The sequence below is a fragment of the Acipenser ruthenus genome, chromosome 13 (assembly GCF_902713425.1).
Source record: "Acipenser ruthenus chromosome 13, fAciRut3.2 maternal haplotype, whole genome shotgun sequence".
NCBI classification, from domain to species: Eukaryota; Metazoa; Chordata; class Actinopteri; order Acipenseriformes; family Acipenseridae; genus Acipenser; species Acipenser ruthenus.
The window spans coordinates 20,206,846-20,219,046 of record NC_081201.1 but is presented as its reverse complement, the minus strand read 5'-3'; the positions used below and the strand labels follow the sequence as shown (position 1 = coordinate 20,219,046).

At 39.3% G+C, this 12,201-nt stretch overlaps 1 protein-coding gene across 1 annotated transcript in view; it reads left to right on the top strand.

The window, feature by feature from the left end:
* sec23ip (SEC23 interacting protein) overlaps positions 1 to 2,063 on the top strand; it is a 70,879-nt gene extending 68,816 nt beyond the window's left edge. Inside the window, exon 18 of the mRNA XM_034925923.2 lies at positions 1,101 to 2,063. Within this exon, the coding sequence (XP_034781814.2) occupies positions 1,101 to 1,182 (82 nt within the window). The 3' untranslated portion in view covers positions 1,183 to 2,063. The remainder of the gene's footprint in view (positions 1 to 1,100) is intronic.
* Positions 2,064 to 12,201: the final 10,138 nt, after the last annotated feature.

Sequence of the window (12,201 nt, the reverse complement as noted above, 5' to 3'; positions counted from 1 at the left end):
CTGATATTTTATCACTGAATAGGTGCCACCAAAAATAATTTCAGCATTTTTTTTTCCATTTTGGACTGAAGCCCCGATTTCCACATGTTCTTAATGTTTTTATCTGTGTTCTGTATGATTCTCTATTGCTTCTGCTTTGATCATTATTGGCCATGATTGATAACTAATGCAACAAAAACTGCATCTGAAAAGACTCCTCTAGGCTTGTTCAGTGTTCCATGTGCTTCCGTGCACAATGCTTAGTCTACTGGCATTAGTGCACAGTGCGACGCTAACCTGGTCCCCTGCCTCACATTCCCACAATCAGCATTGAGGAGTGTTTTCAGAAGCATTTTGTGCTGGAATTGTTAGTAAGCATGACAAATAATGGTCCAAGCTGACAGAACATTATGTAGACCCATAAAAGGGTACTCGGTAAGTAAACTGTGCTTGCAACGGTACCATAGCTGGGGTTAAACCTTAATGAAGTCCCAGAACCGAGTCACAAGTCAGATACAGACCTGCAGCCTCCTTCAATTAGTGCTTCATAGGATCAGCCAAGGGGAATTTACAGATAACAAGAGCTCTAGTGGGGCCATTTGTCATTACAGAAATGGAGCATTCGTGCTGTGTTCGGCTGTTTATTGTTCAAGAAATAGTCTAGGTGCATTACTGAGTGTTGCACAGCCATTGGTTTAGGTCCCAGCACTATGATCCTTCAACAACTCTTACTAAAGTTTATTTTTGTGAAGTTCCTGCTATTATTTTAACTAAAATGCACTTTATGTAACTAAAATAAAGTGCAATGTCATGGGAACATGGCAAGAGTGGCAGTGACTCCCTCCTGGTTTCCATAAAGAACCTGTTCTCCATGACCCACATCAACAGCTAGTAGAATATCGTCTCAGAAGAAATGCCAGCGAACAGTTGCATCAAAATCAAGATTTAACCTTCAATGGCACAGCCAGTCACATGTCATTTATACCGATCAGTGATGTCCCTGTCCTTTTATTACACACATATAGCTAATAAAATATAATTCCACTGGAACTCAATTTGTGGATTTACAGAACGTTACCCCTGACCTAGCTCTAATTATTATTCTTATTCTTTTTCTGCAGGGAATCTGAAGACACAGCCCTGCTGATTCTCAAAGAAATCTACAAGAGTATGGGAATTCTCCCTGAACAGTCTATGCATTGATAGGCATTGCCCCATCCTGTACAGAACTCTATTGTCCAGCAATCTTAACTAGTACCTTCCAAATTCCATTGATATTCATTAGTTTAATTTAGCTAGTTTACAGTTATGCACAGGGTTATTTTCTCATCAATTCCTGATTTAAAATTACAATCATTCTACCAACAAATTTACATTTGTACTACAGACTTTAATTTTAGATTACAGTAAAAAATACATTAAAAAAAAAGTTTAAATATCAAGTAGAAATCCCAGAATATTTAACCATCTATCTGTCTTAAATGAAGAAAACAAGAATACTATAAACAGTAGTAATGTGAACCTCTCTATGTGGGATTGTATATACATGTTCATAAACTGGCAAAAAATGCATAAAGATTCCATTTGTACGGGTATAAGCTCTGGGCTTTTTTTCTATGAAGAACATATTGTACAAACTGGGATTTTAACGTGGGTCATTTATTGAATGTGATCATTTTTAAAGGACCAAAAAGCTATAATAAATACATGTTCCATACCTTTAAACAAGAACTCATAAATTAAAATAGACAAGTACCCAACAAACTTGCTAACATTACTTTTGGGGGTCTGTAAGCTACAAAGAAAGCTAAACTAGGGAAGGATGTAGTTAACAGACATCACACTAACATTGATTCTAGTGTCAAATGTAATGTGATTGAGAGACGCCGCAGCTTTGATTTTTAAATCCCACATTCAATTTGCTTATTGTCTAACTGATTGACTTATGATGTATTGAACCCTATGTGACACATCAGTACAATTGGAAAGTGCTGATGGTCTCATTATAACCGAAGAGTTGCTTTGAGTTTCTATGAGGGCTGCAGTGTGACATGATAATAAAGAATGTCAGATGGTGGTGTTAAGTGTAATGGCAATTCTTTCTGTCCTACAGTCAGACACTTGTCTGTTCCTGCCAGACATCTCATCAGAAAACTACAGTTTTGTTCCTAGATCAGTTTTTCCAGCTGTTGCCAGAGCCAACATTTTCATCTTAGGACAATATTGATATTGTATAGAGTAGAAAATGGGGAGTTATTTTTAAATATGATTCCAGGAAGCATTTAAAATAGAGAATGGGCTGCACAACCAACATCCCCACAATTAAATGATATTCAAACCTTACCATATTTAACCTTCCTGTTGAGTCTGTGGCTGTTTTCAAAATGCAGGTACAAGTCTCTTAGAATTGCAACTGCAGTGAATTATTAAAGCTATAATAAAAGTTTATTTGAAATACAACAAGAGATTGTTGATGCATCTTTTATTAATATACCATTGAACTGATCATACAGTTACCCTAAAGTCATATAACTAGAGAATCTTCCTGTGAAACCAAAACTTTGTTTAAATAGATTTCAGAGCATTCCACATAAGAGGTGCCCAGTAGATCTAACGGCTCGTGTATTCAGAGGTTTGTTTATCAAGAAAGGCAAACAAAAATCGGCATGTTTACATAGACTGATTCCAGGCAATTTGCTTTGTGGTGTAGTTTCTGATTTACTAGTTCATAGTTTTTAATTATTATTTTTTTGGTCGTTTTATTACTGATTTTATATATATATTGAAACCAAGCTTCACTCACTTCCTGTTCGTTTGCCCCTTTTTGAACACGACCCAGACACACACAGGTACTTGGATTTTAATTGCGCGGTAGCGCACTTTTTATTTTTAACAAAATATACAAAACCAAAACAAAACTCCTTACGGAGCACTTACTTAACTTCAGGAACACCCTGACTGTCAACGTGGGGCGGCTAAACCATTTACCCACCCACGTAAACACATTACTATCCTTTTTACAGCTGTACACACACACAGTCAAGCTCTTCACACAGAAGCCTCTAGCAAACTGTCTGCTGTCTTTTTATACAGGTCAGCTGATTCTAATTGACAATACTAATCAGCTGGCAATCACAATTAACAAATAAAATTAAACAATTGATACAGATTTGCACATGTATTTTGGCAAGGAGGATTTTAACCTTTTCCCTGCCAACCAAACAGACACTCCCATGTGCAGGGCTCCCCGCCCTGTCACACAGCCTTCTTGTGTTTTTAACACACCGGCCATTCCAAGGCCACCGCCTGAAAGGACCTCCCGCCCTCAAGTCCCATCTCTTATCTTCACCCGCTTCCATGAGCAAGCTTGAGGATGGGTCGGTCCTTCTGGCGCTTCCAGGAAGGGACCTTGAACCAGCATGGAGGGACCCAGTCAGCTTGCCCAGGGTGACTGAAGCTAGCAATGGCGGTCAGAGGTGTGCGGCTATGGACTGGCGTAGCGACGTCTGGGAGACCAAGGGGAGCGGAGCAAACAGCAGGGGGAACACTAGTGACGTCTGCCCCTTGCATAGTGACATCTGCCTCTTGCGCAGTGACGTCTGGGATGCCAGGAGGACTATGTATATATATATATCTTGTGCTGGGGAGTCCTACACCGACAACGGTGAGTATGGGGAGGTACAAGTCTGTTTAAGCATCCACTGGTGCTGCAAAAGAATAATACAAACAGGCGAAAACAAAAGAGAAAATAAATATTGCGCACAAAACTACAAACAGAAGTGCTGCTCTATGCAGTGTCTCGCAGCTTCTTGCTAACCGATGAGGCTCAAGTGTCTCCTCTCCCCTCACTTTCACTAGTGGGGTCGCCCAGATCCCCTGAGCTAAACTATGCTCCGTCCCAGTGTGGGTACGTCTCCCAACTATAGTGGTTGCCTTATTCCGCCACCTTTAGTGTCTGTGTCTCCACCTTGGTACTCGCTCAACCTCTCTGTGTCATCACCATGACTGACAGGTGGGTCAAACAGGGCTTCCGCCCCCGCTGGATCATGATGCGCCCGTTAGCCAGCACAGATCTCCCGTCACAGCTGTGCTTTCAGTTTTCAGAGAAATAATATGTAGCTTGTCCCAGTAACATTACTGCACTCAATGCCCTATTAAGAAACTGAGTGATGTACAGTAATAAATTATCTCAATGCTTCATCTTCTCATAAGCTGCCTCAATTCACAGCACCCAACTACACATATTATTTCACAAAGCATAACCGATATTGAAACTGCATCATTTTTTTTTCTCTCAAATAAGATGTGTATTTAACGTACAAGGGTCAGAAAAGATGGGAATGGTGTCAAGTGCCAGTCAATTTTTACTATATAAGTTGTTTCATCTTTAATGGCACTACCATATGTTATGTTTACTGAAATGAACTTGTATGCTGCCACACACTTTTTTTTCCATGTGTATCGATTCCTATGCAGGCACCCTTTTGTTCATTTTAAGATCATTTTGCCTACTGAGCACCATCTTTAAAAATGATCTTTTAATATTCATCACATCTCATGAATCTAAAAACTTACACGGGGAAAAAATAAGAATGTGGAAATAGACAAGTGCAGTTTTTCACATATACCCCCTATGATAATTTCAATAAAGGTAAAACAACTTACATAGTAAATATTTCGTTTTTTACCCTCCTGTTTCCTTTGAGTCTCAGGGTAATTTCTCCTATTGAGTGCAGGTTTGTAATCTACTGCCTTGGAGATGGGAACCATGACTTTTAAATAGCATCAATGAGACGGGCACTGAGCATTAGAAAAGGGGAGCTGTGATTTGGTTTCTAGTGATCATAGTGGTAAGTGCTGTATATATATATTTTGAAGACTTGAGTGTCACAAGAAGTTATTTAGCACTGAGCAAGACATTCCAGATTGGAGCAGCTACTCCACACAAGGAGAGCTGGTGTCAGTCCTGACCCGTTCTCCCTTGTCTGGGGTCAGCTAAAAGACAATACTGTTCTCTACTCATTTCTCTTGGGTGACTTCCAACCCTGCAAAAAAAATCAATCTAAAACTGAATTGATTTTTTAATAAAAATGAGAAAGGGCAGGCTAAATTGTGATTCCACACAGTGGTCAGGTTCAGGGGAAACAAATGAAGCAGGTGCCTCTTGGTTTTTTCTTTTTTTTATATAAAATTGTGTTTATTAGACGCTGGCGTACTTCAGTTTTTTTGGAATGTAGCTTACACCAGCATTAGACTGTCGCAGAACTTGCAAGATCTATAGGGTACAATACTGTATACTGTAGCATTAAAACACATAGGGCTTGAGTCTCAAAGCAATTTACTTCAATTCATCATTAGCAAATTTAATTTAGAAGCTTTAAAACAAAATGTGCTAATGACAATTTAGAGTAAATATCTTTTTTTTAGTGTCCATTTAATGTTACTTTTACAAAGTAATAGATTTTTGTGTTTACGGTATTCCCTCCAACAATTGACAGGCTGCTTAATCTTGGCATTGGCTATAAGTAGGTTGTCCTTCAAATGCGAAATGTAACCATTACCGAATGGGTATTAACCTCTATAAGACCCGAAACCTGAATAACATATAACAAAGCTGCTCTGCCAAGCCTCTGTGACGCAGTCGTGTTCACCCCCGAGGGTATAAAGGACTGCAGGCACAAAAAACAACGTCATTTTTCCCTTCAAGAACTGACCTGACAGAAGAAAGTGTTTGTTACGTTTTCTGTTATACATTTTCACATTACTGTGTTTTACACAAATTATATGTGATATTACCAATAATCGCTGTATTAGTTTTGTATCAAGTCCTCAAACCTCGAGTCTGAGTCTGAGTCCTTGAAACAAACTCAATCAATTTTCATTCAACTAGTGGTAGTAGTGGGGGAACTGTTTACCTAACAGACGTTGTGTGATATCCCTCAGGACAAATGCACAAATAATACAAAAATTTAAAAAGGATGATTTCGATTTATTTTTTCTAACTAGATTATTCTGCTTGCTATCCATTTTAAACTTGTCTGTCACTATCTTTTCTTTTGGAATTGGAATACTGTTTGTTTTTATAGATAAGCTTCAAGTTCAAGTTTGTGGACGTTGTTTTTCATTTTGACAGAAGCCGTGATCTGGACCATAGTATCTACTTTGACTTCAATTCTCATTTAGACATTGCCGGAACTGTATATATACTGTGTTCTTAAATAGTCAATTTAGTATTATCTGTATTATTTATTTTGCAAAACAGTAACGTTATGTTTCACTTTCATTTGCACTTTTATTAAGTCTAATACAATGATGTATTTATGAGATTATGCATCAGTTTCATTTGATTTCAGATAACAATGTATTTTTTTAATCTTTTCTCTTTTACAACATATTATGTTTATGTGTTTCCCTTTGTGTAGGTTCATAATGGAATACAAAATGAAGTTCACACAGACAGAGATTTCTAGGTTGACGCTGCTTTATAATACTGTATAGTGCAGCCAGTATTTCAACAAACAAAGCCCCAAGTAGGTTATTATCAATAGTTTTTACTTAACTTAAACATATCTGAAATTAAAATGTGTAAAAATGCTTTTTCACGCACCAAATTCTACTACACAGTTCCTGCCCGGTGGCCATCTTGAATTTAAGTCTCTACTGACTAGCTTTTAGAATTAAAACAAAAAACTAAAAGATTTGTCACTAAAATATTAAAACTTTTCATTGGAAAAATTCATTCCAAGCTTGATAGTGGTTTAAAATTGAAAGCTCAAACCGTTTGCTCAGGAAAACCACATCTGGCACTCTGCCAAGTCTGTCAGAAGGGCGTGGCACCGAGACAGACAATCTGTGATACAAAAAATGCAGAGACGTCATTTTTAAATGCATGGGTTTTGTTTATCATATACAGAAACGTAACGTGTTATAGCACATTTTAAAGGGCATTTATTTGTATAATTATACCCATAATGCAATATTTGTAATATTTTAGGGGTCAAAAAGCCATAACAACGTTTTACACATTAATAATTTGTAAAGAATGTTATTATACAACATTGGATTAATGCATTTGCCACTGAAAAAAGCAGGTAATGTGAATATCTATATGAATAATTAATATGAAGCATTTCTGTAAATGTTATAAATGTAATCCAATTTAAACTAAATCTGTCCATTGCAAAGTCATGCCCTCCACATGTTTTAACTGCCTTTCTATATTACAAATCCATGTACTTAAATGGTCTTGCTAACATATTTACAGAATCACATCCACCGTGAACTGTATCGATGCTACTAGCCCTGTGAGTGTCTGCACTATCTGAGCTACCCTGTGACGTTTCACCATTCATACCATCGTCACTGCTGTCAATCACGCGTCTGCTTGCAAGGGACAAAGTAAAAACACGCCTTTTAAATGTATCCCGTGTATTCTTAGTAGAGTTTCTACACACACATTATTTTATTTATATGCTGTAAGTGCATATCGCGCATTTTAAATACCGTTCATGTTGCACATTTCTAATATCGAGACTGAAGTTACGATTTAAGATGTTATAAACTGCAAGAGTTACATATAGTTCTGTATCGTTACTACTTCTGCCAAATGTATAGATCGCATGCATCATCCCATTTGTTAATAATGATGACATATCTTAAGTCTGCACAAAAAGGAATGCTGCTTCCCCGTACCACTGCGCCTTCTAACACTCACAGCAGCCGTTGGTGCCATTGTTTCAGCGAGAGAGAATTTCGATTAGACGCTGTAAAAACCGATGCGCGTCACTTTATCCAACCCATATATCTTATAAAACCACACCTGATAATAACTGGTAATAAGAGGTATGGCTTCCTGACACATTGCACTAACCAATGATGTATTTTTTTTGACAATTGGTAGGTGGTTATGGCTTCAAAATACCGCCTCGAAATATTTAAATTACATTTATTTTTTATGTTTTACTTGCCGGAGTTACTGTCAATCAGGTCCGCAGCCAGCGCATACTGGTATTATGTTGATTGAAGCATTGTGTATGTGTAATATGAAGGGGGGGCTTGCGGCCAGGTTAAAATAGGGAGACCAAAACTGAAAATGCCGGTGCCGCAGACGTGGCGCAGCGGCACAGCGGCTAAGTACAAAAATGGACTCTGACGCTTGTCTGATAAACAAACTGTTTATATCATAAAAAACACTTTTTGTTCAGCTGAATGTAATTTAGGTAAACAGTACAATCAAAAGAACGATATTTTGTGAGATTTATATTATATTTTGAGAAATTGTTATAGTATTAATATAACAGGTTGTCTTGTAATTTAAGGTTTGTAGTGACTTTAGACCAATGTTAAACATAAAACCGCACAAACATACTTAAATATACTAGGACAGATGTGTAGCAGTCAAAAAGTTCTATTAAAATATGTATGTTTTTCGATTGATGATTACTGAGATAATTTTACATCAATTTCAAAACTGCCGCAGCACACAGTCCTTCCCATAGCGGATGAACACGATCACGCTCTGTTTGCCCACCTTACCTCAACTTGGATGTAATTCCGGCTGTATTATTATTGTCCAGTGTGTGTGTGCTCTGTTTTCTCTCTCTTTTTGTTGCTCTGTATTTCTTGGTATTATCTTGCTTTTTATTAGGATTTTTTGGAGTTTAGTGATGGGTGAAGGAGGCTTTCTAGGGCGTTATACTTGTGTTGTTTTCTAATAAGGAGCTTAATAATTGCTTACCATATTGTCGGGTTTCTTTTGCGTTTGCTCTATGAATTTATGCACAGCATATTGTTCATGTGTTTTTCCCTGATCCATAATACATTATTTTCATTTTGGTAAATGGAGTGGTATTAAGTTATTCTGTCGTTCTTTTTTTTGCTACCAATCAGTCATTCTGTCATATCAGTGTGATATATTTGCCTGTTTGATGGTAGACAAGTTTCGATTTTTTTGAGACTTTAGTGGCTATTTTTATACAGAATTTGACAGGTGAATTAATTGACATTGCTTGCAAACAGTGATGGAATGTGCTGGGAACGAGTGGAGATCAGAAGCAAAGCACAGAAATTTAATCACACAGCGACTTTCTGATATGATTTAAGAAGCTCTAAAAGTATGATTATAACTTATATGGTTGTCTGGACGCAAAGAGCGTCTTTATCTCGCAAGAGTGAGAATTGCCTTCTAAACCAAAACATATATATGAGATTGATTTAACGATGCTTTGATTATCATGTGATTTCTGTTTATTTTTCTTAATTCTTCCTTTCTGTATTACTTTAGTTGTTGCACCTTAATTTCTCCTTTATTTAGTTTTATTTCTAATAAAACTGTTCCTTCATGGGTCCTACATGATTTGAATTCAAATAAGGTATTATATGATTACAACTTAAACTAGTCCAAATACAAATATACACTACAGTGTATTTCAATCACAACTGAGAAACACATTAATAGTAAACTGTATTTAAATTAAATTTGGATTCTAGCTTTAACGCAGAATGATAATTGCCTAGTAAAACCCACATCAATTTGTATAAATCACATACAACAAACAATTACTATAGTGTTCATTAACTCAAAGCCTGAATTTAAAGCAATAATACTTTTCTTACATTCTACCTCAAACAAAAAGTTAATTTTACTTTAAGGTCTGCTTATTCTTGAGTTCATAAAAGAATAAACGCTACGTGTTAATACTTAACAGGTTCTTGGCTTTCCTGTTGGCAGAGAAGTCCAGGTTCTGGGGTCTGTCGTCTTTGCTTCTGTGTCTCCTTACCAGGGGACTAAAGAAATGTCTGTAAAAACAAGAGTCATTAACCATTTATTTAGGTATTGCATTGAAACAGCAATTCCTCCACCAATATGTGCACTCTTCGTACGGTTATGTCTAAGGCCCTGTGAAAATTGTGATTTCACGGGCTGTGCGGAAATCGTGAACTTCGCCCAATACCACGATTGTTACAATATTGTTAAGAAATAAAAATAATTTCAAACAAACAAACCAAAAAAAATCACATTAATGAAACTATACAGCTCTGCTATGTGCCTGCGTGTAATATTCGCCATGCACACAGTGCTGTGCAGTGATAATGTCATGTCACTATGCAATCTAGGCGGGAAATTAAAATACTACACACTGTATTCAGCAGGAGTTTTATACAGCGATGGAGGTAAGCTCTTGTTCGGTATGTCCTGCAACGTTACTGTAGATCACTACCGAAACTCGTCTGTTGACAGGCATTTAGATTCACCGAAAAGAGAAAGGCAGAAATCCAGAGTTGTACTGCGACTGCTTTACTTGCAAAGAAACAAAAAACGGTGACTTCCATATTCCAAAAGTCCACTTACTAAATTTTGACCTGACAGAGGCGTTTGTTTGCGCAAATATCCCTTTTGAAAAATTGGACAACTAAAAGTTACGGAAATTCTTCAGACATAGTGTAGCAAATGGTGGAGTGATTCCTTCATCAGCCCAGCTGAGATGTGAATACTTACCTGAAGCTGCCGAGTATAACAAGCAGGAGATTTTGGAATTGGTTAAACAATCTGGTTGCTTGTCAGTGGTCACACTGACGAGTCGACAGATGCACAAGATCAGTACACATTTTATTTGTTTTGCAAGACCTAAATGGTGAACATGCACCTTCATCTCCTCCCTTCCCAACACCTCTCTCATCTCTGGCTTCTTTCCCTCTGCCTTCAAACAAACCTCTATCACCCCCCTCATCAAAAAAACCTACCCTCGATCCCACCTCCCTCCAGAACTACCTCTCTCTTACCCTTCCTCTCTAAAACCCTCGAGCAGGCAGTATGTCGCCAGCTCTCTGCTTTCCTGTCTAACCACGCTCTGCTTGACTCTTTCCAATATGGATTCTGCTCTGCTCACTCCACTGAAACTGCTCTCCTGTCTGTCACCAACTCGCTAAACCCTGCCCTTGCTGCCTGTCTCTCACTCCTCTGTCCTAATTATCCTGGATCTCTCTGCTGCCTTTGACACTGTCAGTCACTCTATTCTACTATCCTCGCTCGCTGACCTGGGAATCTCTGGCACTGCTCTGGCCTGGTTCTCCTCCTACCTCTTTGACCACACCTACCAGGTAACCTGGCGCGGCTCAACCTCCACACCTCTGTCAACAGGAGTCCCCTAAGGATAAGACTTGGGTCCTCTCCTGTTCTCTGTCCACACCCGCTCCCTGGGCCCCCTCATTGCATCCTATGGTTTCTCATACCATTTCTATGCTGATGATGCTCAGATCTTCCTCTCCTCCCCCCCCCCCCTCTGACCCCACCATCCCCTCCTGTATCTCTACTTGTCCTGGATGCACTCTCATCACCTCAAACTCAACCTCTCTAAATCTGACCTCCTTTTCTTCCCCTCCTCATCTTCCCCCTCCTCTGATCTCTCTATCTCCATTCCTCTGGAATCTACCACGCTCTCTACCTCCTCCTCATCCAAGAACCTCAGAGTAACCCTGGACCCCTACCTCTCCTACTCCCAGCACATCTCCACTCTAGCACGCACCTGCCGTTTCTTCCTGAGCAACATACAAAGAATCCGACCCTTCCTCACCAACTACTCCATGCAACTCCTCGTCCAGGCCCTGGTACTCTCCCGCCTAGACTATTGCAATTCCCTCCTGGCTGTCCTCCCTGCGTCCGCGACCCGTCCGCTCCAGCTCATCCAGAACTCCGCTGCTCGCCTGGTGTTCTCTCTGCCTCACTTCTCCCACACTACTCCACTGCTCCGCTCACTCCGTTGGCTCCCGATCACCACTTGCATCCAGTTCAAGACTCTTGTACTCGCCTACAGATGCCTTTACCATACTGCACCCACCTACTTCTAGACCCTCATCTCTCCCTACACCCCCACCAGACCTCTCTACTCCGCCTGCACTAGAAGACTGGCTGTACCTCCTCTACACTCCCCTGCCTCCAGAGCCCGCTCCTTCTCCACCCTCGCCCCGCAGTGGTGGAACGACCTTCCTATGGATGTCAGGTCTGCCCAGTACCTGACCACCTTCCGGCACCTCCTCAAGACACACCTCTTCAGAGAACACCTGTAAAACTCAACTCTTCCTTTCTGGACTATATAGCACTCTGCCTTTTAATGCACTTTAACTTGCACTTATCTGCTCCCTATTTTTCTGTATTTAATCCTGCACTTAACCCAATCTGTAGTATTTTGTATTTCACTTGCACTCGTATCTAACCCTGATGTA